This window comes from Ammodytes marinus, assembly GCF_949987685.1.
Source record: "Ammodytes marinus genome assembly, chromosome: 16".
In the NCBI taxonomy this organism is placed as follows: Eukaryota; Metazoa; Chordata; class Actinopteri; order Uranoscopiformes; family Ammodytidae; genus Ammodytes; species Ammodytes marinus.
The window spans coordinates 19,718,731-19,737,874 of record NC_137220.1 but is presented as its reverse complement, the minus strand read 5'-3'; the positions used below and the strand labels follow the sequence as shown (position 1 = coordinate 19,737,874).

Below are 19,144 nucleotides of genomic sequence, written 5' to 3'. Positions count from 1 at the left end.
CTTTGGTATGCAGACATGGCAGAAAAACATAAAGTGAGGGGTCTGTTTTTCAGGGGAGCGTAGGAGGAGGGGGGGGGGCTTTTGTAGTTCTATGGAAAACAAGACCCCTTTCCTAGAAAGCTAGGCAGTCACAGAGAAAGGCAAACCCCTCACATGTTTTTTAGTTCTACACTTCATAGAACAGATAGAAAAACAACAACACTGCTGGAGTATGAAAGTCTCTCTTTTACTTTTATTTATTTGCCCATAAAGGTATATAAAACATATTAGCCCATGCATAAGAGCTGGGAAGTCTTTGATGAAGTTTATAAATTCTGGGAAACATTAAATAATATCCCCCTAATTTGATTAAATGTATGCCACTAGGTCTGCCATCATGGGTTTCAGTGTAAGCCTTGTATAAGTCAACACCAACAGTATAATATATTGAACTCATTTTGTATTTGTAGAAGCTGTAGTAGACTTAGAAAGCTCCCCATGACTTAAGGCACAGCTCGTGTGGTAAACACATTCATGAGTAGTTGGACACGTGTTTCTTATTGTTTCCTTTACACAAAAGACGAGAGCAATGATTTGCTCTTTGAAAGGTTTTAAGGATGGCTTTTAAGTTATCATCTCTTGAGATCAATTAACATTAAATTACAATGACAAATGTGTGGCTTTATCTTAAGTGTGTTAGGAGGGGTGGGGGGGTAAACAAGCAGCTTTGTGACCCTGCAGATCTGAAGTCAAAGTCGCCATAGGCATGTGTCAAATGCAAAGTTCAAGGCTGCCCACAGCGAAAGTGCTGAGCTGATTACACAACCCAGGAGAAACATGAGGTGACGCATCTATGGACATGTGGGGAAGACTCGCAGAGAAGAAAACAGGCAGCACGTGTTGACTTTCAGATCTCCCCCTAAGGAAAACCTGATCACTGTATATATTCTTTTCATGGTATTAACTGTTTTCTGACAGGCTCAACATCCAGTTTATTGCAGCACATTTTATGTTACTTTCTTTAAGAGCGTATTTTGGTGTAGAATGAACATGCCGAACAGGATATCCTATTTTGTACAATCATAAATCCATAACATGTTCAGATTATGATACAAGATTCATACAAATTAATACATACAAGTTTATGTATGTAACACTGACCCCCTAAACCTAAACTCATCCCTTATAAACAAGTCCAGCCAGACGGGTGCACTGCCCTCGGACCATCATTGACCTTTGCTCGGACTGTGTTTTATTTGGACAGAGATTCTATATTCTCAGAATCCACCCGTTCTCACAGGAAGATACCGTGTCCTCTATAAGTTTTCTCTGATATCGTTCATTTGTTTTTTCAGAATTTTGGGGCGTTTCAGAAATTTAAGTAACAAATATTGAATACACATGACACAAACTATCATAGCTCAAGAATCTGCCATTTTTCTTTGGTTAATTATTTTTTCAAAGGACTGTGGTGGTTTAATGACTATTTGTCCAACCTGTCCCCAACACGTCATGTAATAGGAAAACAGAAATTTCTTGTGTAAAGATAAGTTGTCTGTTGTTCAATGGATGGCTTCATTTGCAGCTTTTGACAGTCCTGAAAGAGCGCTAATGGGTCTGGAGTTTTCAGCGTAGTTTTTGTCTCCAGATTAAAATTTGGAGTGACAACAGTGTCCTTAAACTCGCAATGGAGACCTTTCTGTCATTTCATCACCACACACAACGCCATCTGAATCAGGTCAAGGCTTTGTGCTAACATAATGTGCTGTTTTTATTATTTGGTTTCAGGGTCAAGTTTTTGATGTGTTTGGCCTACGTTCATGCCGTTATAAGTCACCTCTGAGTTCTGCTTTGTATTCCTTTGTGTGGGTCGTTATTTACGCACTTGTGCAAGTAGGCCCGGTTCTAGACAGTCAGATTAGGGTGGGCCTGTAGAAATTTTAGGTGGGCACACTGGGCAGAGAGACCGAAAATGCGAGCGCGCGCAGAGCGTTTTCCTTAGGGGGAGATCTGAAAGTCAACACGTGCTGCCTGTTTTCTTCTCTGCGAGTCTTCCCCACATGTCCATAGATGCGTCACCTCATGTTTCAGGCTGCCTACAGTTAATACTGTAGGCAGCTGATTGAAGAGAAAGCTTTGGGAAGTCCAGAGCTATATACTATACACATAGATATATAGTATTTTCACTATTGGCTCCAATGTCCAGCTGGGTGAAAATAGTAGCCAGCCGAGGTCACAACTTTGCTAGGGGGGTCCGGGGGTATGCCCCCCCGGGAGATTTTTTTTTACCTTTTTAAAGTGAAATGCATGAATCTGGTGTACTTTGAGAGGAAAATTAAGAGGCTAAACCTGAGGAATTTTGTGTGAACAAATAATTTGGAGACACTGGGTCGGATGGATTAGAAGCTATTGAAGAAAGACACATGGATTTTCCATAGAAATATAGATTTGAAATAATATAAAAATATTATGCAGGGTCCTCTGGGATGGGCTTGGTGCTCTTTTTCTTTTACGGGACATATTTTTCTGTAATATAATGAATTCATTTAAATGCAATGAGAGGAACGAAGCAGAAGAACTCTGTTGTCCAGTTATCTTTTTTTCCACAGACGAGGCTGAAATAGGCTATAGACTATACACAGTGCATGGGCAACTGAGGGCAGCCCCATTTTCAAATATTTTTAAATAAACTCAATACTAACTGTGCATGCCATGGACTTGAACGTGACGTGATCAGTTAACCTCGGATTACCTCCCAGATGAACTGATTCAATTATTAAGCTATTAACTATCTACCAAAACATTGTATTCCTTTTATTGTATGATAATTTACATTTACATAATATGATGTTGATATCAAACACACAAACTAAAAAAAAAACGAAATAAAAAAATAAAATGGGGGGGCCCCCCTGGCAGTCGGGACCCTAAGCAACCGCTCATTTCGCTTATGCCTCGGGCCGGCTCTGCTGACCAGTGACCACTTTAAGCGGGTGGGTAACTTGGAGGCAGGCTGTCCTGCCCACCCAATAATACAATTAGAAGCAATGCATGGTAATGGTATATTTTTTAGTATTAATTAATTGTCTGAATTTTATTTGACATTTTCTTGGACAGCGAATGAACAGGTCCGTCCGATAGTGGGTCTGGACTTCCACCTAAAAAAAACAGCCCACATTTGGGTGGGCACGGCCCACCCTGGCCCCTGGCTACCGCCGGCCCTAAAGTGATAAACACTGAGAGAGAGTTTAACCATGACTCACTGTCAATAACAGACTGATGTTGTTAGCTAATTCCTTTTGGTGAAAGCAGTTGTAATAAACAACATTGCATTGTAACAACTTGGTTGTTTATATAGGGGTAAGGTCACAAACTCTTCTACTGACGGTGAAACATTTAATACACTGGGTTTAAATAGTTTGGGGTAAATGTCTGAAACGTAATGTCATAGTTGTTTTAGATACTGCTCTGCAAATAAAAATATAAAATGTTTACTCTTTGTTTAATTGTATAACATGAGGATTCTTTATTATATGGGCATGTACTGTATCTGTATTTCTTTCTCTGGCTGCAGCAGCTAACAGTAAATCTGCATGACCATCTAAGCTGCTCCAGGCTTTAAAAGATCCCGGCTCTTAAAGTTATAAATAGCCTAATCTCTCTGTAGGGTGATCCGTATTCATCAGACAACCTACCTTTTATCTTTGATGAGCTAAATGCGCATTTGGCAAATTCTCAGATTATATTTGGGCTCTTAATTGGTGTCTGAATTAGGTCAAGACAGGCAGGAACATGTTGGCTGCGGATTGAATGGAAAGTAACACTTCGCAGTTGACTGTGACAGTATTTTGAATTTGTGCGTATGTGGAATGTGGGGAGTGACAAACTTTTGTATGTCAGTGTAGCATCTGTGTAGCCTCTGCAACCTCTTCATCAATGCCCTATTATAGCTATAATCATATCTACTATATCTTGGTTTTGGTATTCTTTAAAAAAAAAGTATTTGTATAAAATACTATGATTAAAAAATTAAATATTTGAATGAAAGTGAAAAATAATATTTAAATAATTAAAAAATACCCTAATTGTCCCTCAGAGGGACTGATATATTTTGTAACATATTGAAACATATTATATAATATTATAATTGTACGATACTAATTTAAATTTCATACCATATTATATTCATATGGCAGCCTATGTTATATTTCTGTACAAAATTATGTTATAGCCTAGGCCACTATAGGCCAAATTACTGAATTTCACCCTTTGCTCTATCTTACATCCATCCATCTAGTATTGTACTGTACTGTATTATACTAGCCTGTATTATCTGATTGTGTTACATTATATTACATGTTATAGCCTACTATATTATATTCCTATGGTGTACACTGTATAAGATAACCTATAGACATGCGGTCTGTGCTGCAAGTTAATACATCACTGTCACTTTATCTCTTCATTTAGCCTTGAATTGCTCTTGCTTTATTTCTATTTTTAAATGTATTTTAGTTTTTATATCTTTATAACTTTTTTATTCTGTACTTATACTCTGTACAATAACGATAGATAGGCAAAGGGATTATATCATTTTATCTTATCTTGTTTATTTTTTATTTTTTTATCTGACATAAAAATCAAAAACATTGAAGGTAATAGGAAAACCTTTTTTTTTAAATACAGAAGAGGTGAGAATTAATTTGTCTCGGGGGTTTAGTTATACATTTAAAGCCATAGCTTTGTTATTGGGTCTGAGAACAAGAACAGAACCACATATTAAAAGTGCTTCAATGTTAATACATAGGCCTAGGTGCCCGCATTTAAAAAATGACCAAGGTAGGCTATTTAGGAGACGGCCTGCTGTCCGGGATAGTAAAAAATACCAAGCATCGTTAGCTGAAGTAAAATTCTTCCCTTCTTTATTGTTGTTGGTGCGCCCTCTGCAGGAGAGTACATGCAATGTTCGACCTGTTCACCGGAAACCACGTGATGTCAGCTTTACAACACACCCGCATGTAGCAGCTGGGATGTCTTCCCCTCAACGTGTAGTTTAAATTATAGAACAACTTTTTCTACTTTGTTAAAAGTCATGGCAGACAGATCCGAATTTAAGATCAACTCGCAGTTCGCGCAGAAATATGACAAATACCGACAGAGAGAGGAGCTGCAGAGACGTAAGTGTTGTCGCTGCTAGCTAACTGTGGCTAAAGGCTAATATTCCAACGTGGGGAAGTGGGGCTGGCTTTAATACAGTTGTTGTCTGTGTGTGTTGTGTTATACATGATGTGTGTGTCTCTACAGTGAAGGACCGCTACGGAGACCGAGACGACGAGAGTGACTCCGAGTCCGAGTCCAGCTCTGATGACAGTGAAGTGGTCAGCATCGTTTAACTACTTCTTCCATCACTCTTATCAATAATAAGACTGTATGACTGACAGTAACACCCTGCTGTTGTGTGTTCTATTGGCTCTCTCGCTCTTATTCACCCTGCCCAGGAGCTGGACCCTGAAGTTGAAAGGGATTTCTACAGAACACTGTCATTGCTGAAGAAGAAAGACCCCAAGATCTACCAGACAGATGCCACTTTCTATTCAGAGGGTGAGTGCTGCTTTCAAGCACTGTAGGACACTTCTGTACACACACACACACACACACACACACACACACACACACACACACACACACACACACACACACACACACACACACACACACACACACACACACACACACACACACACACACACACACACACACACACACACACACACACACACACACACACACACACACACAAACAAAAAACACAAGAGGTCTAATTTGTATCCTGTTTTTAGGTGCATCCATCAGCGAGCCCTCCACTTCAAAGAAAGCAGCAAAGCCCATGTATCTGAAGGACTACGAGCGTAAGGTCATACTGGAAAGAGAAGGGTGAGTGAGCTCCTGGTGACAAAATAATGGCAACATATATTTTATGTTACCAAAATAATGGTGTCAGGGTGTGACATTTAACAGAGACACTGCTGTTTGCTGTTCATTTCTTACAATTATATATAGAAAAAATTTCTATTTTGCTTAAGACTCTAAATTGCGGGAAATAACTGCTATTAAATAATGCGATTACCTGCCATTAAATAATGTGATTATTTACTATTGATACAAAACATGGAAACTGCAAGAAATAGGGCTTGAATTGGGCAGAACTAGAAACGCATTTGGAGTTTTTTAATAGCTTTTTTTTTTTCTTATTTTCAAATGTTATCATTTTGAGGCTGGTCATTTTCCTTTGGTGCTGGGAAATACATCTTTGAGGGGAGCCAAATATGTCTCTATGCAGGAAAACCCTGTTGTTGTGTTATATGGAGATATGAGCTATAATTTTGGCCACATATTCTAACCGTTTTGACGTATCACATTTTCATGTTTCAAACTGCAATAGTCTGGGAAAAATAACAGTTCGTCGTCACAGTTCCTGATTCTGACATGCCTTATGAATTCTGTCTCTTATCTCTTTATTTCTGTTTCACAGCAAATTTGAGGATGACGACGACAGCGATTATGAGGAGGCCGCCAAGAGGCACGAGGTAGGCTGTGATACCACGTAATGTTGTTTCCCTCAAGAATATGATGAAAATGCTTACCAGTAAGATATGTTTTTTCATCATAATATATATATATTTTTTTGTGTGTGTCTTTCTTAAGAGAGCGTCCTCGCCCAGCTACATCCAGGAGCAGAAACAGCTGCGGGAAAGGTAAGAGCCGAAAAAACAATATAAAGGTATATTTGAAAGGGCAAAATAACTGTGTTCTATTTATGAAAAACCAAAACTGTCTCTCTTCAGCTTCCGCAAGTTCATCCATGACAGTGACGAAGAGGAAGACAACGACACGGATAAAGAGGAAAACAGCGAGGGCGATGGGAAAAAGCAGCTGCTGACCAGGAGAGTCAAAACACAGGAGGAGAAGGTCAGAAGCTGCTGCCATTCATCTTGAAATAGAGATGTCTTCAAGTGTCAAAGAACCGGATAAACCTCTTTCTGTGTGTGTGTGTGTGTGTGTGTGTGTGTGTAGGATAAAGAGGAGGCGGACTACGTGGACTGGCTGAAAGGCCAGGCTGAGATGGAGGGTCCGGAGGAGGTGAAGGACATGGTGAGTGCTTGGCATGCATATTGGAGAAAGGGTCGGGGGAATGAATTTTGGTTTGGATTGGTTTGTGTTTAACTTGCTTATTAAGTAAGTAACACCGCTTTGTGTCGAGACAGAAATACCTGCGGGACTACTGGAACGACCCGGAGCTGGACCAGAAGGAGTGTTTTCTGAGAGACTACGTCCTCAACAAGGCCTATCTCGACGATGACCACGACAAAGATGAACGGTACGTGGATGCCTTTGTTGGACGTTGGTGAAAAGCTAAAGCGTCGGTATGCTATCCCTCGTTGTACAATAAAACACTCCTGTGCGCATTTAAAGGATCCCGACCTACGAGGAGGTGGTGCAGGACGATGTGGAGGATTCGGAGGAGGAAGGGGAGACTTTCCTGGAGCGGCAGGCGAACTTTGAGAGGAGCTATAACTTCCGCTTTGAAGAGCCCGACGCTCAGCAGGTCAAGACCTACCCGCGCAGCATCGCCACCTCGGTGCGCTCCAAAGACGACAGCAGGAAACGCAAGAGGGAGGAAGTGAAGGAGAGGAAGGACAAGGTGCGTGACGTGTCCAAAGGAATCTTTTAATCAACTATAAAGAACTTTCAGTTACAAGCGCCCTGCTGTCCTAAAGATGCTCGGAGCGTATTTTGTTTAGAGTGGAAAACTGACGGCAGGATGCATCGCGATGATAAAATGTAATTTATATGTGACTATGTCAGATTGATAATGGTATTATTATGATGATGGTGAAGCACAGTCAACTTTGATTGAGTATCGTTCAATTTAAATCTGTAAATCGTTTAGTCTGACTTCCCGGGGATTTGGACCTGAGCAAAAAGGCATTAATAACAACTATATCAAAAAAGCATCCTTTTTTTTTGCTGAGAGTCGTTTGCTATTACAGATCATTAATGATCATCAGAGGAAAAATTAGACTGTTTCATAAAGACTTGAAGGTTCCTCGTAGCCACTTTAACCAAGCCAATGATCCCTCATTATTAACCTTTGCTCCCTTTCCTCGAACTGCTACTGTAGGAGAAAGAGCAGAAGCGTGAGCAGCTGAAGCAGTTGAAGAACTTGAAGCGCAACGAGATCATGGACAAGCTGAAGAAGCTGCAGGAGCTGACCGGCAACGAGCAGCTGGCCTTCAGTCAGACGGACCTGGAGGGAGACTTTGATCCACAGCAACACCAGCAACTCATGCAGGTGGATGCATACAAACACGCACACACACACGCTTGAAAACATGGATTTATACAGCATTAACTTTAACTATGGCCTCAGTTTTTCTGTATTCGTTTATATTGGTATGCTCAATTCAATTGACCAATAGCTAAACAGTGATTTTCCAATCATATTATAGCAGTCAAATGTACTAGCTGTAAAGCTTAGGATTTCTACTCATGTTGAAGCGGTTTGATTGGTGCAGTAGTAATACAGATATTCCGCATTACGTTTTACCAAACACATCAGTTACTTATTCTAAAATCTCTTTTCTCTTTTAACTTTAAAAATAAAACCTTTTTAGAATAACAAGAAAAAATCAAATTTAAGTGTGTGTGTGTGTGTGTGTGTGTGTGTGTGTGTGTGTGTGTGTGTGTGTGTGTGTGTGTGTGTGTGTGTGTGTGTGTGTGTGTGTGTGTGTGTGTGTGTGTGTGTGTGTGTGTGTGTGTGTGTGTGTGTGTGTGTGTGTGTGTGTGTAATCTAAACGGGCCAAGGTAGAATGAAAGAAGGTACATCATGTAAGATCAGACACTTAGCATACTTATTACACGTTCTAGCTTAACACTAAAATACAACAGCAATGCTGTTTTCTTTATTTTAATTGTGTTAACATGGATCATGAGCTGGCTAAGGTTTCTGCTTTAGCATCATATCACAGATGTGGCCATCAAGGGAATACCTTGGAACAATTTTTGTTTTTAATCATTCAAAAGTTTCTAGTGTTATCAACCATCTCACAAAGCTTACCATAGCTGAAATAAATAACCAGCTAGCTTCAGCTTATAAAATCTCTTTTTGGCTATAAATGAGCAGCTGCTTTTACCTTCCTCCGACGGAAATCACAGATCTGTTTGACAAAAAATACAAATTTTAAGTGGTAAATCTGCAATAGTTATATTTGTAAACTGCATGTGCTGAATGAGAATGGGAAGCTCAGCAGTAACTAAGGGGGTGGGGCCTAGCCGATGCTCAAAAAGAGAGCTCTGTCAACTTTTCATTCTACCAATAAAACAGAGTGCGTGACTTAGGGGTGCCCTTAGCTCAGTTGGTAGGGCGTCCCCCCCATGGGCCTCGGCCAGCAGCGGACCCGGGTTCGATTCCAGTCCGCGGTCGCTCTTTGCATGTCACTCCCCTCTCTGCCCCATTTCAACTCTGTCTCTACACTATCAATAAAGCATAACAATGCCAAAAACATATCTTAAAAAAACACAAAAAAAAAACACAGATTGAGTGACTCATTCATGTAGCACTTCATTAAAAGTACAGATTTTTTTTAAATGTAATTTAAATTATATATTACTTTATTCACTCTGCTGCTTTTTGGTATAAAAAAACAAGCAAACTATGAACTACAAGTCCCAGCTTTTTTGGCTAATTAGTGTGTGAATGAGGGCTGGTGTTTCCCAGCTCACCCAGCTGTACTGTGTTTGGCTGATTAGACTCAGCTTCTTCCCACCTTTTAAATCAGAGGCCTGCATGTTGGTGGATTCAGATGCTTCAGCCACTCAGCTGCTACAGTGTGTCCTTTCCTAGTTCCATGTGTGCTCATTGGGGACTTTTCTTTCTTTCTTTTTGCAGAAATTCTTTGGAGACGATTATTACGGTGACGAGGAAGAGGAGAAGCCACAGTTTGACGATGACGAACTTGAGGGTGAGTCTTTTTTATTTTAGTTTTTATGTCGAGCTGATTCAGCAGTGTTGAAACCAGCAGGCTTGGTGTGAAGTCTGTTGCTGTGCTGCTACTGATTATGTCCAGCAGTGATGGTTTAAAGCTTCTTCTTTGAAATTTGGCAAAAAGTCAGGAGATCATTCAGAGAAAATCGAGATTAAAATGTATTTCACTGTTTTAATGTATCATGTAGTGTAATGGTTTCTTTCTGTGGGGCGACAGAGCACTGGAACTGGGACAAGTGGACCGGCGAGGAACAAGGGGAGGGCTACGATGAAGAGTGTGAAGGAGAGGAGTATGACGCCACTCAGCCTCACTGCGACGATGACAACTTCATTGTGAGTCAACTCATTGTTACCAAAAGCGTTATGTTACCTCCTGACCCCCCCCCCCCCCCCCCCCTTCGGATGGTCCCCATTGCATTTTGTTCTGATAAAGAGAAACTCCCTTACCAAAAGTCCTCCTTGTTTAAAACAGATGGATGCTGACTACGACCCCAACCAGCCCACTGCCTCCAAGAAGAAGAAGAAGATAAAGGAGAGAAAGAAGATGCGTAAAGAGGACATGCCGCAAACCGGCAAAAAGAGAAAGAAGTCTCACTTTGCAGAGGCCGTCACCAAACCCAAGCCTGTGTTTGATCCACGTAAGTGTCTTTTTAAAACCACCTCTGACCTAAAAAGACAACTTGTCATCCAACATACGATGAGTCATAGTTGTGGTCTTAATGAAGGCTGTTTTTTTTGTTTCAGAGGAGAAGAGCTTTGAGCAGTACTTGGACGAGTACTATAAACTGGACTACGAGGACATCATAGATGACCTCCCATGTAGGTTCCGCTACAGGCAGGTCCTGGCCAATGACTTTGGCCTGACTACCGACGAGGTGAGAACAGCTGCAATTTACGCTAGCTCCAAATATATTGACTGCTAAGCCCTGCCTCCCTCAGTTACTGTTGATATGCCTGTCAATCTTTCCACAGGCCCATAATGTAAGGATAACGCCATATTTACCATCAAAATACAAATTCATGTATTTAGACAGGCTCTAATATGTAGCCTGCAGATTTTATCGACTCATGCAAGCTTAAATTGGCTTCATGAGTTGGTTGAACTCTCCTAACTTTTGTTTAATGATTTTTAACTGTCTTGCACATTCATGTCATGGCCAAATACATAAATCTTAATGTACTAGGCAAAAATTCAGCAAAATGTGTTGCCATGTTGAGCTTGTTAAGATAGTCCCAGCACTTTCAGCATAAGACTGGACCGTTTTTGTTCTATTGGCTGGTTAGCTCATACTTATCTTTAATGCCATGGTTAGAGCTGCTAATATACCAACTGAGCTAAGGGCATCTCCCAATGCCCCTTTTCTATTGTATTTTTGGTCTAAAAAATTAAACCACTTATTGCAGTGTCACACAGCACTTGAACATGTGGAGAAGAAATCCAACTCTTTAAAAGCCTGCTATGTAGGGGATAGATTTAGCAATTGTAATCTGGTTTAAAGAAAGATGTAATGCTGGCTGCATGATGGTTGCTAATGCTGCAGTGATGAGTCTTGATGTGACTGACCTGGTATTGCTTTGCCTCCGGGCAGAGCTCTGACCAGGGAATGATCTGAATTTAATCTTCTCTCTGAGCAGACCACACCATGATTTTAGATTTAAGCAGCAGCAGCAGCAGCATATTTTTAGCTGACATAACTCTAAAAACAATCTGCCCTAGTGTTGATTTGATCTAATGACTGCCTGCTTTCTCTCCTCCAGATTTTAACCGCCAATGATAAGGAGCTTAACCAATGGGCTTCTCTGAAGAAGACCTGCATGTTCAGGTACTGCCTCTGCCCTTCACTTTAAAAGTCTGCAAAAACCTGTTCTGTTGTCTCAGGTCATTTTACCACAAACTATATTTTGCACTCAGGTCTGACAAGGAAGAGGACAGCGACTTGAAGAACTATATGATCAAGGCGAAGAATGCAAAGAAGAAACGACAGATCCTGAGCTCGATGTATTCCGAGTGAGTATAACACAGTGCACATTCACACATTAGCTGTAACTCCCCCCCCCCCCCCCAGGAATAAATCCATCATTACTGAAGCAATATCTATGTAATCTACAGGGACCACAAAGAGGAGGCAGAGAATAAGACCATGGCAGGGAAGAGTGGCAGAGATGGTCTGTACAATGCTGAAACGCAGGGCAGAGGAGCAGAGGACAGACACTCAGCCACCATTATGGACAATGCAGAGGACACGTCGGTCCAAACTCTGAGAGAGGACGATGAGGAGGAGGTCCTTATACCAAAGGTGAAACATGAAGAGGAGCCTGGGGCAGAGGAAACTGCAGCTGTAGCCAGCGAGGTGAAGCCCAGGACTGAAAGGCCAAAGTTGGCCAACAAGAAGCACAGGCCTTCAGGTGGACGTCTGGTGTCAGGATCCCTCGGGGTGAAAATCGGTGGCCGGGAGTTCAGTAGACAGAGACTGAAGGCCTACGGCCTGAACCCAAAGAGACTGTTCTTCAGGCAGCTGGGCAGGCAGAAACGGAAAGATCAGCAGAAGATGGAGAAGCAGAAAAACAAGGAGTAATGTCGGCAAAAGTCAAACAAAACATTTAAATCCATTGATTTTTACAGTCAAAGACTTTAGTAGTGTTATGGACCACATTGACTTTTTTTTTTTTTTTTATGATCAAGAATATATAAGCTGTGGTTGTCATGTATACCTGTAATGGTTTATACTTAAGATGATTTGCTGCATTCATATTGTGTGTAGATTTAAAAAATCTGTAATAAACAAGGGATCCCTGAATTTTCAGACCTGTAATTTTTTACATGTTATAGATATGTCTCTGGACTATTTCCAAATTGGACCCACCTCTGTAGGCACAAAGGCTTTTTTTTTTTGTTGTCATTCCACAGTCCATTCAAGCAGATATAGGCCTAGCCCAAGATCAACTGTACTTTGTGTGGTTTAAATGAGTTGGATGAGCTCAAATAAAAAGTTACTGCATCTAATGTTGACCTCATGCCATTTGACAATGTCGGACTGAAATCATGAGCCTTGCTCGAGTTGTGGCGGGTGCTCGTAAGTAATCTCAGTCGTTTGGTGTGAGGTCACGGTGCTCATCTAATGTAAATGGGTCATCCAAGCGGATTTCAGTCTTCTTCCCAATAGTACCCAGCTGCAGCCCCGGAGAACAATACTGAGTTGGGGCGGGAGTACTGAGTCGGGGCGGAAGAAAATACAAATACATTTCGAACGTTATTTAGACAAATTATATTGTTTTGGCGATTAAGTTCAGGCATCACAGCTGGGTGGTTAGGGTTAGGGCAAGGGGATAGGGAGAGGTTATAAAATATATATATATAACATTAGATTATGTTCAGGCATCACAGCTGGGTGGTTAGGGTTAGGGCAAGGGGACAGGGAGAGGTTAGAATATACAGGTCCTTCTCATATAATTAGCATATTGTGATAAAGTTGATTATTTTCCATAATGTAATGATAATAATTGAACTTTCATATATTTTAGATTCATTGCACACCAACTGAAATATTTCAGGTCTTTTTTTGTTTTAATACTGATGATTTTGGCATACAGCTCATGAAAACCCCAAATTCCTATCTCAAAAAATTAGCATATCATGAAAAGGTACTCTAAACGAGCTCTTAACCTAATCATCTGAATCAACTAATTAACTCTAAACACCTGCAAAAGATTCCTGAGGCTTTTAAAAACTCCCAGCCTGGTTCATTACTCAAAACCGCAATCATGGGTAAGACTGCCGACCTTACTGCTGTCCAGAAGGCCATCATTGACACCCTCAAGCAAGAGGGTAAGACAGAAAGAAATTTCTGAGCGAATAGGCTGTTTCCAGAGTGCTGTATCAAGGCACCTCAGTGGGAAGTCTGTGGGAAGGAAAAAGTGTGGCAGAAAACGCTGCACAACCAGAAGAGGTGACCGGACCCTGAGGAGGATTGTGGAGAAGGGCCGATTCCAGACCTTGGGAGACCTGCGGAAACAGTGGACTGAGTCTGGAGTAGAAACATCCAGAGCCACCGTGCACAGGCGTGTGCAGGAAATGGGCTACAGGTGCCGCATTCCCCAGTTCAAGCCACTTTTGAACCAGAAACAGCGGCAGAAGCGCCTGACCTGGGCTACAGAGAAGCAGCACTGGACTGTTGCTCAGTGGTCCAAAGTACTTTTTTTCGGATGAAAGCAAATTTTGCATGTCATTCGGAAATCAAGGTGCCAGAGTCTGGAGGAAGACTGGGGAGAAGGAAATGCCAAAATGCCTGAAGTCCAGTGTCAAGTACCCACAGTCAGTGATGGTCTGGGGTGCCATGTCAGCTGCTGGTGCTGGTCCACTGTGTTTTATCAAAGGCAGGGTCAATGCAGCTAGCTATCAGGAGATTTTGGAGCACTTCATGCTTCCATCTGCTGAAAAGCTTTATGGAGATGAAGATTTCATTTTTCAACAAGACCTGGCACCTGCTCACAGTGCCAAAACCACTGGTAAATGGTTTACTGACCATGGTATTACTGTGCTCAATTGGCCTGCCAACTCTCCTGACCTGAACCCCATAGAGAATCTGTGGGATATTGTGAAGAGGAAGTTGAGAGACACCAGACCCAACACTGTGGATGAGCTTAAGGCCGCTATCGAAGCATCCTGGGCCTCCATAACACCTCAGCAGTGCCACAGGCTGATTGCCTCCATGCCACGCCGCATTGAAGCAGTCATTTCTGCGAAAGGATTCCCGACCAAGTATTGAGTGCATAACTGAACGTAATTATTTGAAGGTTGACTTTTTTGTATTAAAAACACTTTTCTTTTATTGGTCGGATGAAATATGCTAATTTTTTGAGATAGGGATTTTTGGTTTTTCTTTACTTTTTTGCCAAAATCATCAATATTAAAACAATAAAAGGCTTGAACTACTTCAGTTGTGTGTAATGAATCTAAAATATATGAAAGTCTAATGTTTATCAGTACATTACAGAAACTATTGAACTTTATCACAATATGCTAATTATATGAGAAGGACCTGTAGATAGAACTCTACTCCTTCTTCGTTTATGACAGTTGACTCCTGTCTAGCAGGGGGCGCTATCATGGACCTATTATAAAACCAAGAGAAGAACAAGAAGGAAGAGGCGCGCGCTCACGGTCCACATTTGAATCCTGGGATAGAGTTGTTCGGTATGGTGCTTTCTGCTTTTAACAAGTTATTTTATTTGCCATAAACATTATCTTTCATAGTTACATATGTAGTCGATACTATTCCATGTAACTTTTGTTCTGTCAGTATCTGTCATTAAGCTAAGTTACGTAGCTAACGTTCACTACTACCGTTGTAAACAAACCCAGTTTAGGTATAATGCTACTTTGAATGCTAGGTTAAACATTCAACGTAAAAGGGATCGTGTAATTTTGTGGTATTTTTTCTTTTGTTCAACTCTTAATCTTCTGTTCTTCACTAGACGAAAAAATACCTTTTTATATAAATACAGTTTGCTCGACGGCATTCATTTTAGAGCCAAAAGACACTCGTTTATTTTCGGTATTTGAAACTTAAATATTTATGCAATATTCCAGTTAAACTACCAAGCATATAATCAATCCAGAAGTCAATAGTTTCAATACTCGAGAAGATACAAAAAAGAACTGCCTGATTAATTTGAGTAAAGTAACATGGCATGTAGGATTAATACACTGAAATTGCCACTTGTATTGAAATAAATGGTCTAATTATTCCATGGTTAGAGAAGGAGTCTTGTTTATATTAGTTTTCGTTGAGTTAAACAAGGCCTCAATGACCTTTCTCAGTGCACACAATGGAGAAAAACAATCAGTATTTCAAGTGCAATCTCTTGTGTTCTGTGCTTTATAGCTGCTTGGAGTCACCATAATGGCTACGGGTCATAACTTTCAAGACTTGGTGGAGACTGGTGATGTGCTGGTGGCCTTTATCAACAGCAGCCAACCCGATAATCTGAGACGAGCGAAAGATGAACGGCGGGCGGTGTTTGACAAACACGCAGAGGCTAAAAAGATTGTGACGCAGATTTTAACAGGCAAGTGATCAGAAATTCTATTTGGTGATCGTTTTGTTTTTCAGCTGTCTATGTCCTCTAATTCCAGGTGCCTTTTTTTTATACTCACTGCCACATGAAAAATAAATAGCACGGTTCGGTACTTTTCATCTACGATCTATTTGAGGTTATGTGGCAATCCTGTTTAGTCACTGATCAAATGTCCGCAACAATTAGCCAGATTATGGTCTTATAATGCTTTCGTAGAACTTTTCCAAATGTCTCATATTCATCTTTAGTGTTCTCTCTCTATCTCTTCCTTTCTTTCTTTGTCATCCCTCTATCACTGCCCTGTGTTACCAGAAGTGACTCAGATAGAGGAGAACTGGGGCCAGAGTCTGTTGGACACGGAGCAGGAGAAGAATCACTGGAAGATGGAGCTGGAGGAACTGGAGGAGCAGTTGAGGAAGGGCACAGCCAAGAAGCAGATGACTGACTCTGAACTACAGTATCTTTTTTTTTTATATTATACGTCTGTGTTTTGCCATGGAAAATGCAACACAAAATGGTCCAAATCCTTTCCAGTGTCCTTTTAAGACTCCTCTCTTGCTTTTTTCTTTCTTTCTTGCGTTATCTCTGTTGGCATCCTTAATCCTCCTTTCCAGATTTCTGCAGAGAGAGTTGGACAGCCTGAAGAACGGTGAACACGAGCTTCAGACTCTGCAGAACGAGGTGGATGAAGACACCACAGAGATCATCCCTTCAGCTGTGTGAGTCTCGCATATTTAATAATGGAATTGTTGAGTAAAGAGTCTTTTTGTTAGCTGCCCTTTTATTTTTCGTTTTAGTTTCGGAATCTCATCCTTTTACACAGTTTGTATGCCAAATTTTTTCGTACTTCTTCGGCTTAGAGTTGAAACTATTAGACAATGAATTGACGAGTATTTTGATATATGATGCATCATTTCATTCATTTATTGTCTGTTTTTCATTATCGTAAACTAAAATTGTATAGTCAGTCATGGACTATGCCGCAGACAGAAGTCGACTCAGAAGTACTACTCACAAGTAGAAAAATGACACATTAAGCAGCATTTTTTGTCTAAGTTGTAAAAATAGCTTGGTGCATTTTCAGATATTTGTGTTTAAATCTTCCCTCCTCAGATATAAGGCTCGGCTTTACAGCCATTTAACCAAGATCAAGTGGGAATATGACACCCAGCCCAACGTCTTAAAAGGAGGTACAGTTTGGTTTTCTGTTATTACTTTTGGGCCACGTGTGTGTGTGTGTGTGTGTGTGTGTGTGTGTGTTTTAATGTAGCTTCAGATAGTCAGATTGTTTTCTCCTCTTGCAGTGCACTACGGTGAAGACTTGGCCACTCCCATCAATATCGACTCTTCGACGCGATCTCGCTGTGACGTAAGCGACCAGCTGTGGGGCTTTGTCAGCACTAAATAGTAGACCGGGGATGGTGGTGTTGTGTATATTATTTTTGTTTGTCTGTAAACATGTTTGTTTTCTTTTCTATCCAATATTTACTCTGCTTTAAAAAAAATAAAGTTATTGCTTTTATAGTGTGTTGGCCACTAGATGTCGCTGCAAATCTATTTATCCATACGTCTCTTTGGTTTTAGACACAAATGGGACATCGCAGAGATACAGACTCCTTTTTGCAGTTTTTGAAATGGAGTTTAGTTCATAATTTAATGCGTGGGGTTCAAGATGACAAATAAACCCTTTCCGTTACAATGGAAAAGTCCATTTGCTGAAGCAGATGGTAAGTCCTGTTAAAAGCTTTAGATGCATTTGGCAGGTTAATAAGTCAGACTGGTATGTAGTTTAGTAGTTCCCAATTGGTTTTGTCTGATGTGCCCCCAAAGTCCTGTCAGGAGCTTGAGTACCCCTTTATTCAATATGTATTAATATAAATCCATTAAAAACTGGATTAGTATAGTTACAATATATTTTTACTACAGTCGAACTGTTACTTCTGCAGGTGGAAGCTAACAAGCCAACTGTTTAATCAATCATTTTAGCTGACTAATAAAATTGTTCTTCCTTACCTTTACCTACAACCCCAATTCCGAAAAAGTTGGGACGTTATGTAAAACGTATATAAAACAGACTGATCATTTGTTAATCCTTTTTCACATACAATCAAGTTGATAACAATACAAAGGCAATATATTCTATGTTTTAGCCTATCTATTTCATTGTTTTTCATAAATATATGCTTATTCTAAATTTGATGCCAGCAACACATTTCAAAAAAGTTAGGACAGGGGCATTAAAAGATTGGGAAAGCTGTAGAATGTTGGGGGAAAAAATACCGGTTTGGAACATTACTCAAATAAACATGTTTACTGGTATCGGGTGATATTATCATGAATGGATATAAAGGACATCTCCTTATAAAGCAATAATGGGGTGAGCCTCATCACTTTGGGAAGAACTGCAGAGAAAAAAAGACTAACAGTTTAAAAACAACATTCCTGCAAATAATTTAAGGATTTCACCATCTACTCTTCATAATATAATAATAACAGGATTAAGAGAATCCGGAGAAATCTCTGCACCGAAGGGGCAAGGTTCAAAATTAGCAACATGCTGCCATCCAGACAAAGTATATTTCAGGGGCGTCCCTTCTTATTTAAGCAAGACAATACCAAGCCATATTCTGCACGTCTTTATACAGCATGGCTTAATAAAAACAAAGTGCGGGTACTAGACTGGCCTGTCTGCTGTCCATACCTGTCTTATCACAATGGAGACCCCGGAATGTTGAGCATCTGAAGTTGTATTTCAAGCAAGAATGGGAAATAATTTTTGCTTTCAAAATGTCAACAATTAATGTCCTCTGTTCCCAAACTATTACTCAGTGTTGTTAAAAGAAAGGGTGATGTAAAACAATGGTAAACAAGCCACTGTCCCAACTATTTGGAACGTGTTGCAGGCACCAAATTGAAAATGTATGTATATTTGCCATAAAACAGTAAAAGTTTAGTTTCAGTTTAAACAAATACATATGATGTGTTTTTACTGTTTTATATTGAATATACGTCGAAAGGGATAAGGAAGTTATCCCATTCTGT

At 40.4% G+C, this 19,144-nt stretch overlaps 2 protein-coding genes across 2 annotated transcripts; both read left to right on the top strand.

The window, feature by feature from the left end:
• Positions 1–4,996: 4,996 nt before the first annotated feature.
• On the top strand, positions 4,997–12,826 carry kri1 (KRI1 homolog). Its single transcript, XM_080043654.1, has 18 exons — positions 4,997–5,156; positions 5,284–5,357; positions 5,478–5,580; positions 5,820–5,913; positions 6,512–6,566; positions 6,685–6,734; positions 6,825–6,948; positions 7,054–7,131; positions 7,245–7,357; positions 7,453–7,681; positions 8,162–8,332; positions 9,929–10,001; positions 10,242–10,357; positions 10,497–10,662; positions 10,769–10,899; positions 11,783–11,847; positions 11,937–12,032; positions 12,135–12,826. Exons 1-18 carry the CDS (start codon positions 5,072–5,074, stop codon positions 12,598–12,600), a joined length of 2,289 nt encoding a protein of 762 aa, XP_079899780.1. The 5' UTR covers positions 4,997–5,071; the 3' UTR covers positions 12,601–12,826.
• Positions 12,827–15,164: 2,338 nt separating this feature from the next.
• Positions 15,165–17,943, top strand: spc24 (SPC24 component of NDC80 kinetochore complex). Its single transcript, XM_080043253.1, has 6 exons — positions 15,165–15,218; positions 15,910–16,093; positions 16,415–16,559; positions 16,717–16,821; positions 17,216–17,292; positions 17,407–17,943. The coding sequence occupies exons 2-6, from the start codon at positions 15,928–15,930 to the stop codon at positions 17,508–17,510; spliced, it is 597 nt and encodes a 198-aa protein (XP_079899379.1). The 5' UTR covers positions 15,165–15,218; positions 15,910–15,927; the 3' UTR covers positions 17,511–17,943.
• The last annotated feature ends 1,201 nt before the right edge of the window (positions 17,944–19,144 follow it).

Excerpts from the sequence above, each read along its gene's own strand:
- kri1 (XM_080043654.1), top strand. The coding sequence starts at position 5,072 with ATGGCAGACAGATCCGAATTTAAGATCAACTCGCAGTTCGCGCAGAAA. Across the intron at positions 8,333-9,928 it reads AACACCAGCAACTCATGCAG|AAATTCTTTGGAGACGATTA; the intron begins GTGGATGCATAC and ends TTCTTTTTGCAG. Across the intron at positions 10,002-10,241 it reads TGACGATGACGAACTTGAGG|AGCACTGGAACTGGGACAAG; the intron begins GTGAGTCTTTTT and ends GTGGGGCGACAG.
- spc24 (XM_080043253.1), top strand. The coding sequence starts at position 15,928 with ATGGCTACGGGTCATAACTTTCAAGACTTGGTGGAGACTGGTGATGTG. Across the intron at positions 16,822-17,215 it reads GAGATCATCCCTTCAGCTGT|ATATAAGGCTCGGCTTTACA; the intron begins GTGAGTCTCGCA and ends TTCCCTCCTCAG. Across the intron at positions 17,293-17,406 it reads GCCCAACGTCTTAAAAGGAG|TGCACTACGGTGAAGACTTG; the intron begins GTACAGTTTGGT and ends CTCCTCTTGCAG.